Genomic DNA, 27,643 nt, shown 5'->3' with positions numbered 1-27,643 from the left:
AGATTAGATGATAGTTACTACGAACTTCTTATTATAACAAGCATTTGCAGCATTTCTTTTCAGAGAATTGCATTACTATTGGCTTGTAGTCAATGGTCTTCTGGATGTCATTTTCCATGCACATAACTGAATGCCAGTTCAAACGATGCTGCCCCATTGTGTTACGAAGCAGATTTTGCATAAGTTTCAGTTTTGAAAAAGAACGTTCTCCTGTGCAGTTGGTCACCATCATGCACATGACACACTGTGTGTAATTTCAGCTTCGGGAATATAAATTTCAAATTGGCCGAAATATTTTTCTGTACAGTGCAGGGAAAGTCTCACAATTTTCATCAAGAGCCATGTAGTGTTGAGATGCTCACATTCATTAAAATGGTCATCATAATTCAAGTCTTTTTGATACATATTAGTCAGATGTTCAAACTTTTCCTTTGGTTCATCAGAAGCAATGGTTTGTAATTCACCGAAGAATGAACACAGATTTCCAGTCCGTGAATAAGCCTCTGCACGTTTTGTCAGTTCAAGGATTAGAATGTCCGGAAGAGACAGGAAAGGTTCCACCTTGTTTTTTCTCGGTTTTAATGAGAAGTACCTCTTCTGCTGATCCATCATATCTACTAAGACGCACACTTACTCTTCGTTCCCGTCTTTTCACATCACTGTAATCTTTATTTGGACACATACTTTGGCTTTGAATTCATATTCACTAAATTTATCTCTAGTTTCCTGAAGATAGGTTTTCATGGACTCAAGAAGATTCGTGGCGACAGGGATGTTCACATCCGTTGATTGCAGGACCTTGTTTGTTCTGTTCATTCTTTCTAGCGTGTCCTTCCAAAGAATTGTGAGAAAGATTGTTTCCAGGATTATAATTTTGTTGCTTAATCCTTCTGCCTCTCGTTTTGTATTCACTTGCTGTTCATTGTCAGCTGATAGAGAAGTCAGTGCATGTTTTATTTTCTCGACTCCCCCCCCCCTCCCCCTACAGAGCATGAACAGCATCAAAATGTTCTGACCATCGTGTGTCAGACAGACGCTTGACCACAATTTTGTTTTCCTAAAATGTCAATATATTCCAGCGATGAGTAGATCCAACAAACAATGAATTCAGATGCTGACCAAAGTTCAGCATCTGTATTCAGTAGATGAATTCTGAATCTCAAGAATTTGAGAGTCAGTAGACTACTCTCTGCTGCTTTTATACCACCAAATTCAGGCTGTGTCCAGCACAAGGGACAGATGGCAAACTCACTGAGTTGATGAATCCGTGCTTGCAATCCAGTATATCGTCCAGATATAGTTAAGGTATTATCGTATGCCTGACCACGGCAGTTTGATAGTGGAATTTTGTTCTCATTAAGAAAATTCAAGACAGTGTCTATTAGATCCTTTACTCCATGAGAAAAGAGAGGGATGAACATCAAGAAACGTTCCACAGGCTCACAGCCTTTAATGTATCGAACAGTAAATGTCAGTTGATCTGTGTGTGAGATGTCTGGAGCGGAACTTACACTTATTGAATAATACTGTGACTCTTTTATTTATGCAAGAATAGTACAAAGAACCTGTTGTCTCATTACCTGGTTGATACCTGGTTGATGGGGTTCTGGGAGTTCTTCTACTCCCCAAGCCCGGCCCGAGGCCAGGCTCGACTTGTGAGAGTTTGGTCCACCAGGCTGTTGCTTGGAGCGGCCCGCAGGCCCACATACCCACCACAGCCCGGTTGGTCCGGCACTCCTTGGAGGAATAAATCTAGTTTCCTCTTGAAAATGTCCACGGTTGTTCCGGCAATATTTCTTATGCTTGCTGGGAGGACGTTGAACAACCGCGGACCACTGATGTTTATACAGTGTTCTCTGATTGTGCCTATGGCACCTCTGCTCTTCATTGGTTCTATTCTACATTTTCTTCCATGTCGTTCACTCCAGTACGTTGTTATTTTACTGTGTAGATTTGGTACTTGGCCCTCCAGTATCTTCCAGGTGTATATTATTTGATATCTCTCTCGTCTTCTTTCTAGTGAGTACATTTGGAGGGCTTTGAGACGATCCCAATAATTTAGGTGCTTTATTGAGTCTATGCGTGCCGTATATGTTCTCTGTATTCCCTCTATTTCAGCAATCTCTCCTGCTCTGAAGGGGGAAGTGAGTACTGAGCAGTACTCAAGACGGGACAACACAAGTGACTTGAAGAGTACAACCAATGTGATGGGATTCCTGGATTTGAAAGTTCTCGTAATCCATCCTATCATTTTTCTGGCTGTCGCAATATTTGCTTGGTTATGCTCCTTAAACGTTAGGTCGTCAGACATTATTATTCCCAAATCCTTTACATGCTGTTTTCCTACTATGGGTACATTTGATTGTGTTTTGTACTCTGTATTATGTTTAAGGTCCTCATTTTTACCGTACCTGAGTACCTGGAAGTTATCACTGTTAAACATCATGCTATTTTCTGATGCCCAGTCGAAAACTTTATTAATATCAGCTTGAAGTTTTTCAATGTCCTCAGCCGAGGTAATTTTCATACTGATTTTTGTGTCATCTGCAAAGGATGATACGAAGCTGTGACTTGTATTTTTGTCTATATCTGATATGAGAATAAGGAAAAGCAGCGGTGCAAGGACTGTACCTTGAGGTACAGAGCTTTTCACTGCACTTGGACTAGATTTTTATATGGTTGACAGTTACTCGCTGAGTCCTGTTTGACAGAAAACTGAGTATCCAGCGTCCTACTTTACCGGTTATTCCCATTGACTTCATTTTGTGTGCTATCACGCCATGGTCACATTTATCGAAAGCCTTTGCGAAGTCCGTGTATATCACATCAGCATTCTGTTTCTCTTCTAATGCCTCAGTGACTTTGTCGTAGTGCTCAAGTAGCTGTGAGAGGTGTTACGTACTCCTAGCAGAATACGTATATAAATTTAAAATAACTTGTTTTGTTCCATTATATCATTGCCTGTATATGTACACACATTGTGTTTTTGTAAATTATCGTGTGGTGTGGCAGCGTCAGTGGAGACAGGAGCGCGGTTGCTTTGCACACGTCTAATACCTGTTAGATTCGGGAAGTTGGACCTGTTCAGTTTTGGGAGTTCCAGATGTCACTTTTATTAAGTTTAGGTAATTGTTTATTTTCTGTAATTAAGCAGGTGGCATTGTACTTATATATTTTGTAAGTAACTATTATCTGTAATTTGCATTCTTATGTGTTTTGAGAACAAGTGGTTGTTCAATTAGTTTTAAATATTAAAAAGTCCTTAGTTTCCATCCCTCATCCTGGATGAGGCAGAGGAGGAGAGGATTATGGGTAGCGACAGAGCGAGAGTTCAGTAGCTGTTACGGGACCAGGAGGAATAACATGTGGGAGATAAGTCTGTTTACTTGTTGTTGTGTCATGTAGTAGATTATTATTCTGGGAGAGACAATATTTGATGTTTGCTTTAATAGTGACCCACTGTTCATATATACAATATTGAGATGTATATGAAATATATATATATTAAAATGCATACGTATATTTCTTCAGTCCTAAGGGAGATATACTTTTAATTCTGTGCCTGTTATCATTCATGGGGTTATACTGGTGCCCCACTTTAAACAACAGCAGTTGTAGTAACCCTAGACTTAAAGCTTGGCTGTTGTAGGGTCACGAGCCGTAACGAACGATAGGTAACAAGAGTTATGGGGGCCTGTGCCGGGAAATATTGTTCCCATTTAAACTTAACTGTGCTGATCTAACCTTGCCTTCCTAGGGAGCAGTGTGTCAAGTGTCTGTGTGTTTCTTAAGAACTATTCCGTGTGCCACGCAAGCCTTCCTGTGTGTCAAGTAACAACGTTTCACGATTTTGAGGTAAGTCATCCTATATATTTTGTTTGTGCAGTGAGGCCAAGCGAATTTTCAGTGTGGTAACAATTTTACAGTGTAGTGCAGTGCCATTGTTTTAATTATTGTTGTGAATCAAGTGCCAAGTGTAACAAGTGCCGATGCAACTTTCTCCTCCATCGTTACTATAACGATGGAGGAGAAAGTTGCATCGTTGGTGGCTCACCCAGATTTTGAAGGAATTAAGAGCCTTAAAAAGACTGAGTTAATACAAATGGCAAATCATTTGGATTTGACCGCCAACAATAGAATGGTTAAAGCCCAAATATTGAAAGTCATTGTGACACATTTTGTTGAGAATGGGGAGTTAGAGGAAGAAGTTCTAGAGGAGTTAAGAGAGGAGTCGAGTGAGCAGATGACGTTAAAGCGTCTTGAGTTAGAAGCTCGCCAATTAGAGCTTGAAGCTCAAAAATAACAGAGAATATTAGAACTTGAAGCTCAAAAAGAACAGAAAATATTAGAGGCTGAAGCTCAGCAGAGGGAGCTTGAGACTAGGCGTTTAGAGGTTATGGCACAGTTGCAACTAGAAGCCACAAAGAAGCAACAATTAGAGATTCAACAACAAATGGCTGACACTAACTTCAGGCTTGAATCACAGCGTATGGCAGCTGGGCATGGAAATACTAGTAATGTTTCAACAAATAGTGATAATAATCCCATCAGGACGCATAAGTATATAGAGTTACCCAAGTTCAATGAGGAGGATCCTGAGGTTTTCTTTGCCCATTTTTATAAAATTGCCATCAGTATGAACTGGCCAAGGGATCAGTGGGTAGCCATTATGCAGTCTCAATTTAAGGGGCGTAGTCAGGAGGTTTATACATCCCTACCTGACGCTCATAGCTTTGATTATGAATTTGTAAAGAAAAGCATCTTAAATGCGTATCAGTTAAATCCAGAGGCACACAGGCAAAAGTTTAGGAACCTAAGGAGGATAAGTGATCAGACAATAGCAGATTTTACTCGTCAGAAGACGAATTTTTGCAACAGATGGTTAAAGTCACTTTCAGTCACTGACTTTGATGCTCTAAAGAATCTTCTTATCATGGAAGAAGTATTGTCATGTCTCCCAGACCAGTTGTCTACTTTTATGGCAGAACAAAAGAATGTAACAGACATTTATGAGCTGTCAAAGCTCGCGGATGAGCATGAGTTGTTGACTAAGGCCCAGTTTACGGCCACTTCACCCAAGTCTAGTCGTAGAGTAAATTATAATGCTCACCGAACTCCTTATCAGAATCCATCCAGTCCTAGTGCTCCAGTTTCTCCCATGAGCTCTTCTCTTACAAAACCTAATCCTGCTACTTCCTTGTCAGGAATGTCAAATAATAATAAGGTTATTTCTAAACCTGCAGTTGGTTCTACCAGTGTGTCCACTGTAAGGTCTTGTTCCCATTGTAAGAGAAAAGGCCATGGAATTAATTCCTGTTTTATATTGCACCCTGAGTTACGACCAACTGGTCTCATTTATTGTAGAGGTGTGCAAAATAAACTTACTAATAAACATGTAACTGTAAACCCCAATTGGGTGAAACAGTATTCACCATATATGTCTTCAGGTGAAGTTTTGTGTATTAATGGGAAGTGGAAGCCAGTGGTTATTCTTCGTGATACAGGTGCTTCCCAAACCATAATTTCATCCAGTATTCTTTCTGATGTTGAAAAGAGAGATACTGGAAAGTTTGTTGTTCTTCAGAGTGTTGCAGGATGTAAAACTGTACCTCTAATAGACATTAATTTCAGATCCACCATTACACCAAGTTTATGCACTGTGGGTGTTAGTACACAGTTGCCCATCCCAGGTGTGGATGTTATATTGGGTAATGATGTGGCCATAAATCATGTTGTGGGTGAGATTGATCCCCGTTTGTGTAAACAGCCAGTTGCAGACCATGTTTATTCTACCTGTGCTGAAGTTAGTTCTATGAATGAACCTGTTGTAGAAGATGGTTTTGTCCATTCTACCTGTGCTGATGTCAGTACTAATATAAATCCAGTTGTCAGTTCTGATGTTGTTACTCAAGCATTTGTTCCAGTAACCAGTACCCCTTCAGTGGAGAAGTGGGATGTGGTTGTTCCAGATTCCTGTGTGGCCGATTTAATTGTTGAGAGTAAGCCTGATACTATGACTCTGCTTTATTCCAATAAATTGGGAAAGGATGTCCATGTACCATTGTCTTGCCCGTTCACTACGAACGTTGTGCCAGGAGTTGAGAGAAACTTAAAAGCCACGACTCTGTATTCCAGCCAAGTGAATGGTTTAGGACAAGATGTCGGGTTGGCAGAAGTATTCCCGCTCACTCCAAGTTTAGAATCAGTTGTCGAGAGTAAGTCTGTTGTAGAGGCCCCGCCTCACCCTAGTCAAGGTGATAGTATAGGGGAGGAGGTCAAACTACCTGTTACTTGCCCGCTCGTTTCAGATTCCCTTAATTTAAGTGCATTGAGTAGAACTGACCCTAAGATTTCAGAGAGAAGCAAGGAGACAGTCTGTACTGTAGATCCAGTTTTGGAGAGTGTGGGAAAGCAGCCAGAGGATCAGCTTCTGTTGAGTAGATGGAGACCCCTTGAGCCTCCCTCTTCAGTTGTCTGTGAGGATGTGACCCAACTTAGTAGTGTTATTATTGATTGTGAGCAGACAGTACTCCAAGCAGCTCCAGAAGTCATGGGAGGAAATTTTGGTAAAATCATTAAGAGTGGTAAAGTAGCATTTGGATCTAAGTTGCGGAGTTGTGATTCTTATTCCATGTGGAGTAAGTATTTCTCATTGTGTACATTGAGTCAAAGTGTGTGTAGGATGTTGAAATCTACTTTTATTCTGCAGGAGCTATTTTCTTGTGAAGTGATGGACTGTGGGACATCTTTGTCAAGCCTTGTGGTTAAGCAGAGAGAGTTTACTCAAGTAGGTTGTGCACCCAGCAGTTCTGAGGAAGTGGTGAGTTATGCTAGAGCAATTTCTCTATATTCAGATCCAGTTAATTTTGATGCACGAGTGATAAAAGTGTATGTTCCACTCAAGTGTGGTGTTGACCTTCAGAGTCATATTGTGGGTGAAGGATTAAATCATACTGGGGAGCAGATGTTTGAGGCTCCAGGTGTGTATTTCAAGTTGGAGGATAAGGTTATCCTACCTAGTGTTAATCATTGTGAAGGGTTTCAGATTGTCCTTGGGCGTTTCTCAGGTAATCTGCTGTGCACCTTCAAGATGTTAAGACCCTTAAACCTCTTGGTTGATTGGTTGTCATCAGACGTAAATCACTTGGGAAGTGATGGTGAGGGTTGTAAAGTTTTCGGCATGTTTTATTTAGTCTTTTGGAAGACTAGCCGGTTGATGAAAGTGTGTGTTGTGTTCAAGTTCACCATCAGGGGGTGTGAACTTGTCTTCGGAGTTATGATTGAGAATGGTGCCTAGGCATATGCCTGTTTTCTTTCACTGATCGTTATGACAGAGTTATGAGGAAATGGATTTCTGTGTTCCTTATGGATCATCTGAGTCAGTTCGATCAGGTAGTCTTTGCACTTATCTTGGGTTGTATTTCTTGGTTTGAAGGTCAACGGTTTGCTAAGTCGGTGTCTTGTGTTTCGGAAGGTTCTATGAATGGGAAAGTCTTATGCATAATTGTGAGGTTTAATGCTAATTTCTCTAATTTTAGTATACATTGGGCGAGAGTATGTGTTCCACAGAGGATCAAGAGTGATGAAGAGCAGATGTCTGTGACAGAGCATACCCAGGAGAAGTCCCAAATCTACTCAACATCCAGTCAGCTTCAATTAAGCAGTTCAGCTCCAGAAAAAGGGAGTAATGGGAAATGGAGGCTGTCTTGGAAAACTTCACCATGTGGAAAAGGAATCACATGGAAATACGGGACTGATCTTGGAGAAATAGTAGAAACAAATGAAAAGCTAAATTGCCATGATAACTGTGTGAAAGCAGCTACCTTTATTGGCAATTCTATTCATGCTAGTAATGATAATGTTGTAGATAGGAGTGTGAAATATGATCTGAAACAAAGTGAAATAAATGAGATAGTACCTTGGAGAGATAAATTTGCATACTCCAGTGACACATATGTAGAACATAGTCATAAGACTGAAATTTCTGAGTTTCCTGTAAGACTATATTTGGCGTGTTTTCATTTTTGTCCAGAAATGTGTTCTTATTACTTTTACATGTTTGGTGTAATTAATACCATAAATCTCAAGTGTCATACATTTTACTTTGAAAAAATGCCATTGATCTTCAATCTATTGCATTTTTTTTCTTGGAGGTGGAAGTGTTACGTACTCCTAGCAGAATACGTATATAAATTTAAAATAACTTGTTTTGTTCCATTATATCATTGCCTGTATATGTACACACATTGTGTTTTTGTAAATTATCGTGTGGTGTGGCAGCGTCAGTGGAGACAGGAGCGCGGTTGCTTTGCACACGTCTAATACCTGTTAGATCCGGGAAGTTGGACCTGTTCAGTTTTGGGAGTTCCAGATGTCACTTTTATTAAGTTTAGGTAATTGTTTATTTTCTGTAATTAAGCAGGTGGCATTGTACTTATATATTTTGTAAGTAACTATTATCTGTAATTTGCATTCTTATGTGTTTTGAGAACAAGTGGTTGTTCAATTAGTTTTAAATATTAAAAAGTCCTTAGTTTCCATCCCTCATCCTGGATGAGGCAGAGGAGGAGAGGATTATGGGTAGCGACAGAGCGAGAGTTCAGTAGCTGTTACGGGACCAGGAGGAATAACATGTGGGAGATAAGTCTGTTTACTTGTTGTTGTGTCATGTAGTAGATTATTATTCTGGGAGAGACAATATTTGATGTTTGCTTCAATAGTGACCCACTGTTCATATATACAATATTGAGATGTATATGAAATATATATATATTAAAATGCATACGTATATTTCTTCAGTCCTAAGGGAGATATACTTTTAATTCTCTGCCTGTTATCATTCATGGGGTTATACTGGTGCCCCACTTTAAACAACAGCAGTTGTAGTAACCCTAGACTTAAAGCTTGGCTGTTGTAGGGTCACGAGCCGTAACGAACGATAGGTAACAAGAGGCACGATCTTCCCGCTCGAAATCCATGTTGGCCTGGGTTGTGAAGGTCATTGGTCTCCATGAAATTGGTGACCTGACTCCTAATCACTCTCTCAAATACTTTTATGATGTGCGATGTTAGTGCAACTGGTCTATAATTTTTTGCCAATGCTTTGCTCCCTCCCTTGTGTAGAGGGGCTATGTCTGCTACTTTAAGTGCATCTGGTATCTCCCCTGTGTCCAAGCTCTTCCTCCACACTATACTGAGTGCCTGTGCTACCGGCACTTTGCATTTCTTTATAAATATTGAATTCCATGAGTCTGGACCTGGGGCCGAGTGCATGGGCATGTTTTCAATTTCTTTTTCAAAAATTAGTGCGCTCGTGTTTATATCAGTTATATTTACAGGGGTTTGAATATCCCGCATAAAGAAATTGTCTGGATCTTCCACCTTCATGTTGTTTATTGGAGTGCTAAACATGTCCTCATACTGCTTTTTTAGGATTTCACTAATTTCTTTGTCATCCTCCGTGTATGAACCTTCACTTGTACGAATAGGTCCAATACTGGCAGTGGTTTTTGCTTTTGATTTCGCATATGAGAAGAAATATTTTGGATTTTTCTTTATTTCCTGAATTGCTTTCTGTTCTAACTGCCTTTCTTCAGTTTCATATGAGTGTTTCAATTTCCGCTCGATTTCTTCAATCTCCCTATTTAAATTATTCCTTCTTTGACGGGAAATTCGTGTCTGCATAAGCAGTTCCGTTATTTTTTTCCTGCGTTTATAGTGTCGTCTGCGTTCTCTTTCTACGTTAGATCTCTTTCTGGCTTTCCTCAAAGGAACATGTTTCAGACAGACTTGATACGCTTCTGAAGTCAGTTTGTCTATTCCTTCTGTAGGACTTGTATTATTTAGAACAGTTCCCCATGGAATGTTTGTAAGTTCCCTGTTTATAATCTCCCAGTCTATCCTTTTATTATTAAAATTGAATTTACTGAATAGCCCCTCTCGCTTTATCAACGTTTTAGGTCTATTCTGAGTATTGATGGTCGTTTGCACTTCAATGAGTTTGTGATCTGAGTATGTGGTATCTGATATCGTAATGTCTCTGATAATGTCTTCATTGTTCGTAAAGACCAGATCTAGAATATTTTCATTTCTCGTTGGCTCCGATATCTGCTGATTGAGTGAAAATTTGTCACAAAATCTAAGTAGTTCTCTAATCTGTGGTTGGTTAGGTCCTGATAGATTTCCTGGTATAATATTATTGTTTGCTATTTTCCACCTGAGACTAGGCAAGTTGAGGTCACCTAGGAAGATAATATCAGGTATCGGGTTCTCCAAATTATCAAGGCTATTCTCTATTTTGCTTATCTATTCTGTGAATTCCTCAGCCGTTGCATCTGGCGGTTTGTATATTAGTATAATCACTAAATTTATTTTCTCTATTTTTAATCCCAATACCTCTACCACCCCATTTGTAACGTTTAGGAGCTCCGAGCATACAAGGTCTTCCCTAATATACAGACCCACTCCTCCATGTGACCTAATTTTCCTATCACACCTGTATAGGTTATATTCTGGAATCCAGATCTCACTGTCCAACAATTCCCCTGCATGAGTTTCTGTGAAAGCTCCAAATACTGCATTTGACTCCGTGAGGAGGCCATTTATGAACTGTACTTTGTTGTTTGTTCTTGTTTTCAGTCCTTGTATGTTGGCAAAGATGAATGAGGTTACTCTATTAGTGATAGTTTGAATGGGAGACTTTTTCGGCAAGTTTTTCGGCATTATTCGTGGACATAATGAGTTTCTTCTGACCAGTACTGATTGTTGTAGGGCAGTTTTCTGTCGTAGTTGTAGTTCCCTTTCGGTAGGTAATTGTATCTGTAATTCTGGAATGCAAGTGGATCTGGCATCCAGTTCCATACACTCTCCATGCTGCTTCTTTTGAATTCTCTGCCGGTCTGGTATAAAAAATTTATAGAGTTTCCTCCAAATTCATTATCCTGCTTGCCACTCTTTATGTAGCGTTCCGTGCCTTTCACGTGAAAGTGTGGGCAGCTAAGGTCATAGCATTTTCTGTCCTCCAGTGAGGTTTGGCACATGTCAGGATGGAAAAACCTACATATTGATCCAAATCGACACTCACCTTTCCTAAGCATATTTAAACATTTTTTGGGATGTTGGTAACTGCATTCTAATCCTTTCTTATTAACAGCATGTCTATGTCTGCATATGCCCTTTGCATAAAATTTGCATAAGTCTGTCCTTCTGTTCTGAATTGCTCTATCGAGAACCGTCGTGGTGTCTGTACCTATCGAGCTGTCAGTGCTGTCTGGTACACTTTCTAGTTTACTGTCATCTACATCCTGGCCTACTGAGTCAAAGTTTACAACTTCCTGAGTTTCAGCCTCAGTTTCATCCCTGACTATAGCCTCCGCCCCTTGTATATTAGAATTGTTGTTCCTTTCCCACTCCTTCTGGATGGCTGGTAGGCTTCCAATGAATGATGTTTTCCGATCATGCGTCATGTTATCTAGAAGGTTTTTTAGGATATTTCAAGCTGGCAGGTCATTTTTACACACCCAAAGCAAGTGGCCAGCTCTCAGTGCCGTAGTGTTACTCACTCCTGTACAAGCTGAATGGAATCTAGTCTTACAGATATAACATTCAATTCCCGTTACCTTCGTCTTTAAGAAGTTGTTACAGTGGCCACAAATTTGTTTATTTACTCTCATATTGCCTTGTTTTGTTGTATATATCTATATATTTATAATATTATATGTATATTGTATATTTGTAACAATATATATGTATATATATTTATATGTTTATTATTTATAATATTATATGTATATCGTATATTTGTAATATTATGTGTGTTATTTTGTTCAAACTTTATGGCAGGAACTTAGCGTAGGTAGCGAGGCTGGTCCCCGGTCAGTACAGGTGACCTCTTGTGGCCCAGGTTGATGTCACCAGTTTCCAGTTACCCGATTTATAACCACTGATGCCGCCTCTTGCCACTATTTTATATTTCTAGTATTCTATATTTATAATATTCACTTCCAACTTATATGTTGTTGTGATACCCGTTCCACATCACTGTTCCACGAATCACCGTTCACTATTTTTTTTTCCTAATACACGCATGTACACAAAGCCTCGTTCACTGGCTCACACGTGGTCTCCCGTTTATTCTCTATTTAACACAAAGTTCTATTGTTAATGACTATTTTCAATTTTCCAGCGGGTCACTATGCACTTTGTTATGTCTGTAATCAGTAATCCACGGCTGTAGTCCAACGAATCCCTGTTAATGTCACGATTTTAACGGAGCGCGCACGGTACGTCTACCCCCTCCCTCGACCTCGAACGAACCTGTCATTAATTCAATAAATTCCTCACAAATATTTGCAGAAAAATATGACGAATTCCCTTTTCCAGGATTTCCATACATTATGATATGTTCTTCCAAGAAAGGGCCAAATTCACTAAGCAGCTCTAGTATTCCTTTCTAGTATGTATACCTTTCTAGCCTTTAGTATGTCAAGTTCTCTCTTCTAACACAGTGCACAGTTACAAACCCATTAAGATTTCAACTTAGATTCAACAAAGCAGAAGAAGTTGTTAAACACATATGGCAACATCTTACTAAAGCGACCATACGAGTCATAAATACTCATACTCCGCCCAAGTAAAGCAGAAACAAGCAACACTTAGTGGGCCAGCCAGAGGCTTAGGGCCCGCGTAGGAATATCCCTGCGAAAAAAAAGTTCTCTCTTAAACACTGAGGGATCGGCTTAACTGGCCGACCCCCTCACAGAGTTCAAGAGAGAACTTGACAAGCACTTCCAAAGGATACCTGATCAACCAGTCTGTGACTCATACGTCAGGCTGCGAGCAGCCGCGTCCAACAGCTTGGTTGACCAGTCCAGTAACGAGGAGACCTGGTCGACGACCGGGCCGCTGGGACGCTAAGCCCCTAAATCATCTGAAGGTAACCTCAAAACAAGGTACATAAATAGTTGCCATTTATTGCTGACCCAATAATCTGTTTTTCTCCACGAAATTCTAAACCTCTAGAGGCTAGAAAGCGAATTATAGAAACCACCCGTGTCAACACTTTATGCCAATAATATTCCTGCTCTGAGCGATGTTGATCAAGTAATAAAGAATCTACACTTCCAGTTTTTCTATGCTTTATCAAATATGATATCATGCACTTTCGATGTTCTTCTCCATTATGATGTTCTACAATAACATTGCTGTGCTTCCAGTCATTGAACCGCAACGTAGCAAAGAGAGGTTCGTTCTTGGACAATAGGTGACATACAAGCCGTTCAAACGACTTTGGGATGGTTAATACAGTAGCCATTCACATTTTACATATTCACCAATCCGCAGTTCACGTTTGAACACATTGATAAATACCTTGCCTTCATATTCTCTACTCCAGCTGTTTTAAACACTGCGAGAGTTTGAAAGGTCGCTATCATGATTTTGACATGGTGAGGGCCCACTACGAACCCAGTAAGCTATTGTGTTAGTATCATTTTTGTTCCATAACTTCTTGGATTACAAACTCCTTTACTGTTACATATTTGGGTATTTTCTCTTGTAAAATGTCACCAGCAGCAGCAACAGTCAATGACGATATGTCTTCTGAAACTGGATGATTGGTAGCAGGAATGGATGTAGATGTGGATGTTATATCTGAAGGAGCAGAACTAGTGGCTGACATTGAAGGAAGAGATGCTGATGTGGATGCTATATGTGAAGGAATAGTATGAGTGGCTGCGTTGCACCTGTGTTGAGCCACAGTGTTAATGTTGGAAGTCTTCCCATTTTCTCCTTCTCCTCTGCTGCTGTCTTCCTCTTCTGTGCTCCACTCAAAACATTACGTTTCATTTCTTCTGAAAGGGTTATTCACCTGGCAATATATATATCTTAAAGTCCTACACCAGGAAATAGGGTCATATTATATTAGTGTGCTTGCAACATGGCCTAAATATTTAAACATTCACCTTCCATAATGAGCATATCCTATGCTCGTGGGGATCCCTATGCTCGTGGGGCCTCTATGCTCGTGGGGCCTCTATGCTCGTGGGGCCTCTATGCTCGTGGGGATCCCTATGCTCGTGGGGCCTCTATGCTCGTGGGGCCTCTATGCTCGTGGGGCCTCTATGCTCGTGGAGCCTCTATGCTCGTGGGGGTCCCTATGCTCGTGGGGCCTCTATGCTCGTGGGGCCTCTATGCTCGTGGGGGTCCCTATGCTCGTGGGGCCTCTATGCTCGTGGGGCCTCTATGCTCGTGGGGCCTCTATGCTCGTGGGGCCTCTATGCTCGTGGGGCCTCTATGCTCGTGGGGCCTCTATGCTCGTGGGGCCTCTATGCTCGTGGGGCCTCTATGCTCGTGGGGCCTCTATGCTCGTGGGGCCTCTATGCTCGTGGGGCCTCTATGCTCGTGGGGGTCCCTATGCTCGTGGGGCCTCTATGCTCGTGGGGCCTCTATGCTCGTGGGGTCTCTATGCTCGTGGGGCCTCTATGCTCGTGGGGGTCTCTATGCTCGTGGGGTCTCTATGCTCGTGGGGCCTCTATGCTCGTGGGGCCTCTATGCTCGTGGGGCCTCTATGCTCGTGGGGCCTCTATGCTCGTGGGGGTCCCTATGCTCGTGGGGCCTCTATGCTCGTGGGGCCTCTATGCTCGTGGGGTCTCTATGCTCGTGGGGCCTCTATGCTCGTGGGGCCTCTATGCTCGTGGGGCCCCTATGCTCGTGGGGCCTCTATGCTCGTGGGGCCTCTATGCTCGTGGGGCCTCTATGCTCGTGGGGCCTCTATGCTCGTGGGGCCTCTATGCTCGTGGGGCCTCTATGCTCGTGGGGCCTCTATGCTCGTGGGGCCTCTATGCTCGTGGGGCCTCTATGCTCGTGGGGCCTCTATGCTCGTGGGGCCTCTATGCTCGTGGGGCCTCTATGCTCGTGGGGTCTCTATGCTCGTGGGGCCTCTATGCTCGTGGAGCTTCTATGCTCGTGGGGCCCCTATGCTTGTGGTGCCCCTATGCTCGTGGGGTCCGTATGCTCGTGGGGCCTCTATGCTCGTGGGGCCCCTATGCTTGTGGGGCCCCTATGCTTGTGGTGTCCCTATGCTTGTGGTGCCCCTATGATCTTGGTGCTCTTATGCTCTTGGGGCCCCTATGCTCGAGAGGGCCCTCGGGTCCATGCGGAAAGACGGCTTTGGCTGGAATCACATTAGTCTACCATTACCTGTTGGAGAGGTGTGAGCAGACGCCGGTGCGAGGATCCTCTCAGTTGTAACCCAACTCTAGCAGCTGTGAAGGGCTTCTGGGAGGAGCCACCACTGACCAATCAGCCTCGCTTGGCTAGTAGCACACCGCCTCACACCATTGGTCCCCTCCGGAGCCACATTCACGTATACTGGCTATCACTGGCTCTTTAAAAGTAAACTGTGAATATTCCTAAGGACAAAAACTAAGTATAACATTGCATGAGCCCTTGTAATTAAAGCAGGGACATAAAACATGCTTCGAAAATGATTTCAAGTAAAAAGTAGGAAACCAGTCGTGCGTGTGCTTCAGAAATGGGAATGCTGTAAAACTAGCTAAGAAACTCATCAATATTGTACGTGCCTTTTTCAAAACGAGAAAAGGTATATAATAAAACTTATATATGAAAAAAAAAAATTATGAAAAATTAAGCGCATCTGTAAAATATTGCACATGATTTCCTAAGTTATCATCAGAGATAAAGAAAAAGTATGCAAAATAAATTCAGAAATCTGAATTAACGCGAACACACTTTTTCTTCTTAAGTGTCATTCCATACACATGCGAGGCTTCAGAGAGAGAGAGAGAGAGGCGCCTGTCACTTTACCTGTACCAAACACACACACACGAGGCTTCAGACAGACCTGTCACTTTACCTGTACCAAACACACACACTGAGCTTCAGACAGACCTGTCACTTTACCTGTACCAAACACACACACTGAGCTTCAGACAGACCTGTCACTTTACCTGTACCAAACACACACACGAGGCTTCAGACAGACCTGTCACTTTACCTGTACCAAACACACACACGAGGCTTCAGACAGACCTGTCACTTTACCTGTACCAAACACACACACTGAGCTTCAGACAGACCTGTCACTTTACCTGTACCAAACACACACACGAGGCTTCAGACAGACCTGTCACTTTACCTGTACCAAACACACACACTGAGCTTCAGACAGACCTGTCACTTTACCTGTACCAAACACACACACTGAGCTTCAGACAGACCTGTCACTTTACCTGCACCAAACACACACACTGAGCTTCAGACAGACCTGTCACTTTACCTGCAACATACATACACACACGAGGCCTAAGAAAAGGATTTGTAATGGATCGTATATCAACATAACTAATGAAAGTAGTTACACATCATCACTGAATGTCTTCAACACCCACAGACCAAACTGCCAATTTCTCTAGTAACCATAGATCAACTTCACCATGTATCATAAGTTATTCAAAACTGGAATATCAAGGAAAAGAACATGTTCCATAAGTAATTAGGGATTGATAAGTTTTTTCCCTTCAAATAATTACTGGTAATAATTACTTATAGAGTTTTGTCAAGTAAGGAAACTATTATCTCGTAAAAGGATCCAGTGCAGGTTAGTATATGGTCGAAAATGGTCCAAAACGCAAGATAAAATATGGTCGATAATAAAGTATATATTTCACAGATCTTTAAGCCCTAATGAAGTCTCGACCATTCATGAGTGTTGACATGAACTTGCGATTTTCCTTTCAATGAACTAATAAACGTATAACACTTCAAGATGCCAAGCCAAACCTTGTATATGTTAGGCTGTCTTTAAGAACAAACGCAATTTTTTGTTCGATTTTATTGCAAAGGAAAATAAGAATTAAGAAATATAGTCAAACTAAATCTGTGCAAACTCTCTATGTAAATAAAGGGACCTAGTCTATGGAACTCCCTCCCCAACGCATTGAAAAGCTGCCCAACCTTCGCCTTATTCAAAAGTAAAATAAAAAGAAGTACCTAATTTCAACCTCATAGTTTTCTACCTAGTTCATCAAACACGCGCTGGTTCCTGTGCTACCCAATCCCCATATATCGTGTGCTACCCAATCCCCATATATCGTGTGCTACCTGTGGTGTTTGTGTGTTACTGAGGAAGTCTTGGCTGTAGGGTTGATGTAAAGTCATGACTTGGTTACTGACTTTAATACTTAATATGATTACATGACTAGTAGCTACCAAGCTTGGCTGGCGTCCTGTACGCTCTCTTGTTTACCTTCCTTCTCTCTCTCTGGCGTCTCAGCCGCCGCACATAGAAAACGGATGGTACCATTTTCTGTGAACATGACATCCCTCCTTTTCTTTAAAAAGAATGAATACAGGATGTCTACCATGCTTGTAGCACAAAGCAAAGTTATTGACACAAAGTAAGTTATTACCATATCAAGAGATACTGCATACATTTAACATTAATTAAGCACACAAAGAATTTAAACAACTTAATCTTTTCCACAAAGGATTTCAATGTTAAAAATACATATGCAATGTTAAACAAACATGAAAGAAACTGTACTACAAAGTTACAAAATATTGAATGAGATATCTGCATTATTCAAACAATATTAAATTTAGTTTAGCACAATAAGTAAATACTTTTCATTACATAGGAACACAATTAATCATCAAATCGTGTAGGGCGTTTAACATGACGTTTAGGACGAGAGTCCTTAAATGCAATAACATCCCTTGATGAATTGTTTGTTGGGTTATAACTATTTTTTTTCTTTTTCTTTTGCACGACTTTGCACTTCATCATTTTCTACACTAGTTGGAATCACTTTGAAATAAGCCATATTACGTGTTATACTATGATCTCTATTACTAGCTGTTACCATAGTTCCTTTTACACTAATCACTTTATATGGTTTTGTATCATACGGCATATCTAACTTTCCCTCTTTTTTCTTTTTAACGAGAACAGTATCTCCAACCTTTATGAACTGTTCCTTTGCACGTTGATCATGAACAATTTTCATTTTGCCCTTGGCCAGTGCATCCTTCTGAGGGAGACGTTTATCCGTTACCTCGGCTGGCATGACGGGTAGTGCGATTCTCATAGGACGTCCAAATAAAAGTTCGCCAGGCGACTTGCCCAGTGTTCCATGTGGTGTTGCACGGTAGTTCCTGAGAAAAGCATACATAGCTTGTTTCCAGGATCGTCCTTCGGCATGAGCACAGCGTACCGCTTTCATGAGAGGTTGCATGAATCTCTCAACTTCTCCATTTGCTTGAGGATGTAGTGGCATCACACGGCGGTGTTTGAATCCAATATGCTCAGAAAAGTTGACAAAGTCTTGTCCATTGAATGGCGGTCCATTGTCCGTCTTGACAACTTCAGGAATGCCAAAGTTTGAAAAGATCTTGTCAAGTTTCGGGATGACGGCCTTTGCAGACGTGGAATTGATGATTTCTACTTCTGGATAACGTGAGTGATCATCAATGACTACCATCAAGTACTCTCCAGTTGGTAGTGGTCCGCAGAAGTCCATTGATACTTCCGTCCATGGTGCAGCAGGTAGTGGTGAAGGTTGTAGAGGTGTTGGTCTTGAAGTATCCACGGCAGCTTGGCAAGGGACACAGGCATCATGCATATCCTTTGCTTGACGATCAATGCCAGGAAACCACACCTTTTCTCGTAGCAGCTGTTTCGTCCTAACAAGACCTTGGTGTCCTTGATGTGCAAGCTTCAGAGCACGTTGCTGGAGAACAGCTGGAATGACGATACGAGTACCTCGCAGCACAGTGTCGCGTTGTTGCGTAACACTTAATTCTGTCTGGATGCGTTCAAGTGCTTTGAATGCATCTTGGTCAACTCCTGAGGGTGGGATGCGTGGAAACTTTTTCTTAGTCAATGCATCCACTGTTGCTTGCAGAGTTGGGTACTCTAGGGTTGCAGTACGGATTTCATCAAGAGTAAGAGCCTTAGGGACTGCATCACAGGTTACAGAGTGTACATATTCCTCGGCAACTTGCTGATGCTTGGTGATGGTGAAACTGTTGGCAGGATGTCGACTGATGTAATCAGCGGGATTGCCTGCACCCGGCTTGTATTTCACCGTAAAGTTGTATGGTTGCAGACGAAGAGCCCATCTCTCAATGCGAGCTGGTGGTTTGGACTTTGGATTATTGAAGATGGTCTCCAACGGTTTGTGGTCAGTGACTATCGTGGTGAAGGGTGCACCAAGCAGATATACATTGAAGTGTTCACAGCCCCATACAAGAGCAAGAGCTTCCTTCTCTGTCTGACTGTATCGTTGCTCAACATCTGTGAGAGAACGGCTGGCGTAGGCAATTACTACTCTGGAATCTGGTTGACCAGGTTTGTGTTGGGCTAAAACAGCACCTAATCCAACAGGACTAGCATCCACCGTTAACTCAGTGTCCATTGATGGATCAAAGTATGCAGCAGTCGCATTCTCTACTAGTGCATCTTTCACAGCATCAAATGCATTTTGCTCGATATCGCTCCAGTACCATGATGCATTTTTCTTCAGGAGCTCACGTAGAGGCTTCGTAATGGTAGCAAAATCTGGAATGAAGAGAGAACAGTAGTTTGCCATTCCCAGAAAACTATGTACTTCAGTGGACGTTGAAGGAGGTGCAGCATTCTTGATATCTGCAACTTTCTTAGGATCTGGAGACAGACCTTTGTCACTAAGTACATGTCCAAAGAATTCAATTTTATGTTGATTGAACTCACACTTTGCTCGGCTTAGCGTCAAATTCTTTTCTCGTAAGCGTTGCAATGTTGCACGAAGAGCTTTGTTGTGTTCAGCTTGGGTACGGCCATAAACAATGATGTCATCAGACATGTTGTCAGCATTAGGTATATCTTGCAATACCTGGCTGATGATGTGCTGGAATACCTCGGCAGCACTGTTAATACCAAAACTCAGGCGCTTGTACCTATACAGACCTCGATGTGTCGTAAACGTTGTGATGAAGCGACTCTCATCATCAAGTTCAAGCTGATGATAGCCCTTGTTTAAATCTAACTTGCTGAATACAGTTGCACCATTCAAGCGGTAGATCATATCATCTACAGTCGGTGTAGGATGGCGTTCACGCATTATTGCCTTGTTGGGAACACGCATGTCCACACAAATGCGTATCTCATCTGGATTCTTCGGCTTTGGTGGAGTGACAATTGGGCTTACCCATGGTGTTGGGCCTGTTACTGGTTCAATGATATCTAGTTCTATCAGCCTATCCAGTTCGGCATCGACTTTCTTGCGAGTATGGAATGGTTGTCGGCGATGTGGTTGGGCAACTGGAATTACATCTGGGTTGATATGCAGATGTACTTTACTATCAGTATAACAACCTATGGATTTAAATCGATCAGAGAATTCAGCAACAATACCATCAACATTGTTTGCAGATTCCACTGCTACAGCATTAGAAAGCTGAAGTAGCCCCAATTTAGTTGAAGTCTTGTAACTGAGTAAAGACTCCTTTGCATTCCTAACAACATGGAATGTAGTAATGAGCATTGCATTCTTTGACTTAATCTCTGCAGTTAAAGTTCCAATCACTGGCAAGGCTAACTTCGAAGCATAGGCAGTGGCTTTACCATTGTATTTTTCTAGCTTTGGGAACTGTTTTCTAAATTTTTCATAGTGGCACTCAGCAATGGTATCAATGTTTGATCCAGTGTCAATGAGAACCTTGAGACAAATACCAGCAATGTATACACATGTCTCTGGGTTGTTTGGAAGTTCATTCCATTCTGTGATTACTTGTACTCCATAAGTATAATCACATTCACTGTCATCTGAGACTGGTTGTAATGAAATGTTGTCTTGTACATTATTAACATTCTGGATATGAGGTGCAATATTGTGTTTACCACCTCGACCCCTATGACCTGATCCTCGTACAGTGCTTTTATTCATTGACTGTGGTTTCTTTAGTGCAGAACGACACATAGCACCAAAATGACCTAGTTTTCCACACTCATAGCACTTCTTACCTTGAGCAGGACAAACATTATCTTGGTGTGGGTAGTCTCCTCCACAATTGTAACATTTATTGTTGACACCCTCTGATGTGGGTCGTTGTGACTGCTTGAGCCTTGTTCCTTGACCCCAGTTGTGACGTGGTTCTCGGCTAAATTTACTGTTAGGTTTGGCATATCTTCTTTGATTACGATGTCCTCCCTGAACCTTACATACCTCATCACTGTTAGTAACAGTGGCAGAACCGTTATTGGCACTGCACTCCATGACACGAGCATCACGTGCAGCATCTTCCATTCGACGAGCAATATCCAGTATCTTGGTAAGAGAACTTTCATCATTAACAAGTTCTAGAGCTCTTCGACGGAGACGTGTAGATGTGCATGTTTCAATTATTTGCTGTTTGATTTCTTTGTCAACATCAGCAAACTCACAATGGGCTGCTAAACCCTGCAGACGTGTGTGGTATTGATCCACAGTTTCATTGGAGAGTTGTTTTGCTCTCCTGAAATGCATAATTTCCATAGCAGTATTTTGCCTTGGTTTGAAATGCTCTGTTAGTTTGGCTTTGGCAGTGTCATAATCTTTGGCACCACCAGTGTCTTTCAGTGTGTCAAAGATGTCACAAACTCTATCACCTGCATAATGAAGTAGAAAGGCACGCTTTCTTTCAGCACTTTTGATGTCAGAAACTATCAACAAATTTTCAAACTTTTTAAGCCATTTGACCCACCTCTGTGACAGGTTTGTCTGGTCACAGTCAGGATCAAATGCAGGAAACTGAGGTATATTTGCCATTTTTACTGAATAAATGTAACTTTTCACTTAAATGTTCCTCAGAATATTAAACACTTACTGCACTGAATATGTTAGTCAAGAATTCACTGTAATTACTTTAATTTTGCAAAGCACACAAGCATTTTAATGCAAAAGTTCACAACAGTGCACAATATAGCAGCAACTGACTTCTTACCTAGCCCTTGTGTACATGTGTTGTTCCTACTCACAGCAGCAGCACAGCAGTTGGCACAGCAGCAGTTGGTACAGCAGCAGTTGGTACAGCAGTTGGTGCAGCAGTTGGTACAGCAGTCGGTACAGCAGTCAGCTCAGTGTGATGAATTTTGTAGCACGAAGCGTCGTTTCGTAACCAAAACATCAGGTTTTGTACACATCAAAGCGTCGTTTCGTACACAACGTCGGCAGATTCCTCAGTACAGTTTCTTCAGCACAGCTTGGGTAGCACACAGCTTGGGTAGCACACAGCATCGGTTAGCACACAGCATCGTTTAGCACACAGCATTGGTTAGCACACAGCATCGGTTAGCATACAGCATCGGGTATGGCGCTCACAGCTTCTCTTCCTCCTCCAGGCAGCATGCTTCTCCCTTGTGTTTGAAACTGAACAAATACCTGCGTTCACAGTTCATCCTCGTCGCCAATGTGGTGTTTGTGTGTTACTGAGGAAGTCTTGGCTGTAGGGTTGATGTAAAGTCATGACTTGGTTACTGACTTTAATACTTAATATGATTACATGACTAGTAGCTACCAAGCTTGGCTGGCGTCCTGTACGCTCTCTTGTTTACCTTCCTTCTCTCTCTCTGGCGTCTCAGCCGCCGCACATAGAAAACGGATGGTACCATTTTCTGTGAACATGACACTACCCAATCCCCATATATCGTGTGCTACCCAATCCCCATATATCGTGTGCTACCCAATATATGTAGCTAAGCCTTACAACTACACCATTGTATTCACTGCTATCAACTTATATCATAGTTGCTATGTTGAACATAAATTTTGCTGCAATGATCCTATTATCAATGTTTAAAATATACTACAATGTACCTATTAATATTCCTCAAATTTGGCTACAGTGTACTTATTAATATTCCTAAAATTTTCCTACAATGTACCTATTATGATTTTTCAAATTTTGCTACAAATTACCTACTAATAACTATCAATTAGGTTAAGATTCTGCCCGAAATGTTATGCGTGTTAGTGGCTTTGCAAGAATTTAAAAACATCACTGTTATGTACTCTCACAAACCCAATGTACCTTATTGTACAAATAAATAAATAAATAAATATATAAATAAATAAATAAATAAATAAATGGGGTATTATTATTACTGGAAGCCTTGGTAAGCAACTCTGAGCCCATGTATGTTTAAGACTTTTAAATCTTAGGCAGTTCCCTTCTACTGCCTAAGGGAAGGGAATATCCCACCCAAATATGATGTGATGCGCAGTCTGAGCATAATTAGGTATCCCATCATATGATGTGATGCGCAGCCGAAGGGGCTAATTAGTCAGGAGAAATTAATTATCAGAAGAAGGCACCAAGGTGGGAAGGGTATGTAGCACCATCACATGTGCGGAATAATCATAGGGTGCTATATATCACTAATGCCAATATGATGCCAATATGAGAACAGAAACGCATAAGGTAAACGACAGGAAAAGTATGCTATTAACCAAGAATTTTATCGAGGGAGCAGTGACTGCGAGGGACGGTCAGGAAGCAAGAGACACGTTCGTCTTGAATATCAGGACATTCAACAAGGATATGCATGACCATAAGCGGGACAATACAGTTTGGATAATAAGGAGCAGGGCGGCGCTTCATTAAGTGCCCATGAGTTAAGCGTGTACAGCCAAGACTAAACCTTGCCAGAGCCGTTTCCCACCGCCGGTTACGGTGGTAGGAGGAATGCCATGGGGACACACTACTCTTAAGAGCACACAGTTTGTTACCAGTAATAGAAGACCAACAACCGTGTCAACGGGCAAGGAAGGAGGAATGAATAACTTAAAGTCAGAAAATAAGGAATAAGGAATACCTTTACGGGGGATGGGACAAGTGCGGATAGTTTGCTGAGTGGCAGCGTCCGCTCGTTCATTTAGGGATAGGCGAAGGTAAATAAGAGTAGAGGAAACGTGAGGTGATGGGTCAATAAACTTAGCAAACAAAGAAAAGTCACGTGATAAGATAATTGAAGCTCAGGTGATTATAGTGAGCATGGCGCTTTGGGCAGTGACGTCATCATTGGCATTTTCACATTCCGGTCTTGCTCTCACTCTCATGGTGGGTAGAGTGCATGGTTCTGTTATTTCCATGTTTATGGTGGGTTGTTCTACTTTTATGTGTAGAGCTTCAAGAATTTGTAATCTTCTTACATCTTGGGCTTTATCTAATATCCAAGTTTTGTATTCAGTATTTCTCTTGTTAGGATGATGTCATGGGTTTTTCTTATGAGAATTTTAGGGGCAACTGATTGAAGGTGACAGGTTAAACGCCTCGTGAGCCTGGTGGATGTCATACCTGTGTACTAAGATTGAAGGTTACATTCTTCATGGTGGCAGGTGTACATATATATCGCCTTCTACTCCAGTAAAGGGTTTCCAGTTGGCTTCGGGCTGTTTTAATGAGGTCTTCTTTGTTTTATAGTATATGATGATGTCTATATTTTGGTTATTTGTGCATTATATTCCTTTACGGATTATTTCTTTCATTATTCTTTCCAATTTACTGTATTCACTGTGCATGGTGGATTTATATTATAATTTTATTAGCAATGTTGTGGTTTCTGTTCTTGTTCCAGGATTGTTCCAGCGATGCAAGTGTCGACTGATAGTGGAGTTGATCTTGTGGTTGTTGTAACCATTGTTCACTAGTCAGAAGGACAGAAGCTCTGTACAAGAAAATAATCAACATGGAATATGCAGTCATATTCATGTAAACGTTTCAATGAAACCCTGCTGCCAGTATATGTATATGTCTAACCTACACTTGAAACAATTAAGTGATCCCACGTTTATTTTGTTATATGTTGCACAAATCTAAAACCGTGTTTTCATACGAATATTTATCCCAGGTCTTTCCTAAATCTAAACTTATTTATGTCCATTGTTACGTGTTTTATTTTTTGGTGATATATTTAATACCTTAATATATTCCCGCCCCCCCCTTGTTATGCCCATTTATCAACTTGTATACGCCAGTCACGCCACCTCTAATTCTTTGAGCTTCTAGAGAATATAAATTAAGCTTTCTCGATCATTTTTTCTAATTTGCGGGATTAAGGTTAGTCATCCTACGCAGGACGTAGGATGTGAATTTACAGAATTTACGCTCTAGTGAATTTATGTCCATTCTATAGTATGGCGACCAAAATTGAACTGCACAATCTAAATGGGGCTTAACAAGAGCAAGATAAAAGTATAACATTAAATTATTTGTTGCTAAAACTTCTAAAAATAAATATCATTATCTCATTCGCCTTATTCTGATAATTTTTGCAATTTTTTTGGCTTTAAACTCCTAATCAGACTTTGCAATTTCAGTACTATCCAGTTTATACTGACTAACTCTATCATCATTACCCCGACTCGGAACCCGGCATTTGTCACCATCAAACCGTATTTTCCAACCTTTCCACCATTTCAAAATAATGTCTAGATTGTCTTGAAGTGATTTCGAGTCTTCTAAATTTATTTCCCACCTATTTTTTGTATCGTCTGCAAATATGCAAATACTGCTGCCCAATCCTGAATATAAATCAGTTACATATACGGTCAACAACAGAGGTTCTCCACTTACATTTGTTTTCCACTCTGACTTAAATTCATCTATACTAACTCTTTATTATAGTATAATAATAATAATAATAATAATTTACTCACAAGAAGGTACAATGGGTTGGTGAGATTACATAAGATTGTTTTTTTTTTCATTCATGGAAAGTCACTAACACGCATAGCGTTTCGGGCAGGTTCTTAATCTAATACATCAGGTGAGATCAAAAGGTAAATTGTAGCAAAGTTTTATATCAACAAATAACTACAATATAAATTGCCAGCGGTGATTACACTGGTATGGATATATGTCTTAGGAACTAGTATTGGGGAATTGGGTAGTACAAGTCTTTGTTATGATTAGTGTGAGTGTGTTAGTTGACATCCATAAGTGTTGTTATCTTTGATACAACCATAGGTGTTTTTAACTCTTATATAACTAGTTTAAGATAGCATCTGTAATGTCGTGAACTTTTCTTATCAGTCGTTCATGTGGCACTGGCCCAATCACTTGAATTGGACGGTAGAGCGACGGTCTCGCTTCATGCAGGTCGGCGTTCAATCCCCGACCGTCCAATTGGTTGGGGGCACCATTCATAACCCCCCCCCCCCGTCCCATCCCAAATCCTTATCCTGTCCCTTTCCAAGTGCAATATAGTCGTACTGGCTTGCCGCTGTCCCCTGATAATTCCCTCTGGTGTGGCACTGTATCAACAGCTTCGCTAAGATCATGGTACACAACGTCACAATTCTTTCCACTTTTAGCTGCCTAAAATATGGTGTAAAATAATGAAAGCAAAATTGTCAAACATGAGCTGCCGGTTAGTAAAAACCATGCTGTAAATCATTTATTAATCTGTGTTTTTTAAGTTGTAAACGAATGGGGTTCGCTTTTATCGATTCAAGCAATTTTACCACAAGAGACGTGTAGTTAATTGGACAATCGTTCAGAGCAAGTGATAAGTCTTTTCTTTATAAATTGGCGCCACTTAAGCAACCTCCATGATTCTGGTATTCTTCTCAGCTCTGATGTTTTGTTAAATATATTTATCAATTATTCCCACGTATTCTCACCACTTGTGGCCAGGAGCTGCCCACCTCTTGCGGCCAGGAGCTGCCCACCACTTGTGGCCAGGAGCTGCCCACCTCTTGCGGCCAGGAGCTGCCCACCTCTTGCGGCCAGGAGCTGCCCACCTCTTGCGGCCAGGAGCTGCCCACCTCTTGCGGCCAGGAGCTGCCCACCTCTTGCGGCCAGGAGCTGCCCACCTCTTGCGGCCAGGAGCTGCCCACCACTTGCGGCAAGGAGCTGCCCACCACTTGTGGCCAGGAGCTGCCCACCACTTGTGGCCAGGAGCTGCCCACCACTTGTGGTCAGAAGCTGCCCACCACTTGTGGCCAGGAACTGCCCACCACTTGTGGCCAGGAGCTGCCCACCACTTGTGGCCAGGAGCTGCCCACCACTTGTAGCCAGGAGCTGCCCACCACTTGTGGCCAGGAGCTGCCCACCACTTGTGGCCAGGAGCTGCCCACCACTTGTGGCCAGGAGCTGCTCACCACTTGTGGCCAGGAGCTGCCCTCCACTTGTGGCTGGTAACTGCTCAAATTGTAATGGAATATTTAATCTGGCACGAGATCCATAAACAAAGGTGCCACTTTGAGCACCTGACCAGGGTGTATATATTGATGAATTGCTGGAGTCAATTGGTAGTATGACAACTGGTAATAAGAACACGACGAGCACTATCCTGTAGTACAACAACTGGACGAGCACCATCCTGCAGTACAACAACTAGACGAGCACCGTCCTGTAGTACAACAACGGGACGAGCACAGTCCTGTAGTACAACAACGGGACGAACACCGTCCTGCAGAACAACAACGGGATGAGCACCGTCCTGCAGTACAACAACTGGACGAGCACCGTCCTGTAGTACAACAACGGGACGAACACCGTCCTGCAGTACAACAACGGGACGAGCACCGTCCTGCAGTACAACAACTGGACGAGCACCGTCCTGTAGTACAACAACGGGACGAACACCGTCCTGCAGTACAAC

At 41.8% G+C, this 27,643-nt stretch overlaps 1 protein-coding gene across 1 annotated transcript; it reads left to right on the top strand.

Annotated features, from left to right (window-relative positions):
- The first annotated feature begins 13,625 nt into the window (after positions 1-13,625).
- On the top strand, positions 13,626-27,180 carry LOC138351475 (uncharacterized). The gene is made up of 2 exons (XM_069303304.1): positions 13,626-13,721; positions 26,674-27,180. The coding sequence occupies exons 1-2, from the start codon at positions 13,626-13,628 to the stop codon at positions 27,178-27,180; spliced, it is 603 nt and encodes a 200-aa protein (XP_069159405.1).
- Positions 27,181-27,643: the final 463 nt, after the last annotated feature.

This window comes from Procambarus clarkii, chromosome 49, assembly GCF_040958095.1.
Source record: "Procambarus clarkii isolate CNS0578487 chromosome 49, FALCON_Pclarkii_2.0, whole genome shotgun sequence".
Lineage (NCBI taxonomy): Eukaryota > Metazoa > Arthropoda > Malacostraca > Decapoda > Cambaridae > Procambarus > Procambarus clarkii.
The sequence above is the reverse complement of the archived record's forward strand: the minus strand, read 5'-3'. Positions and strand labels throughout refer to the sequence as shown.

What these genes read in the sequence shown, in the direction of transcription:
- LOC138351475 (XM_069303304.1), top strand. Translation starts at nt 13,626, where the DNA reads ATGGATGTAGATGTGGATGTTATATCTGAAGGAGCAGAACTAGTGGCT. An exon ending in ATGCTATATGTGAAGGAATA is followed by an intron (nt 13,722 to 26,673) that starts GTATGAGTGGCT and finishes ACTTGTGGCCAG; the next exon opens with GAGCTGCCCACCTCTTGCGG.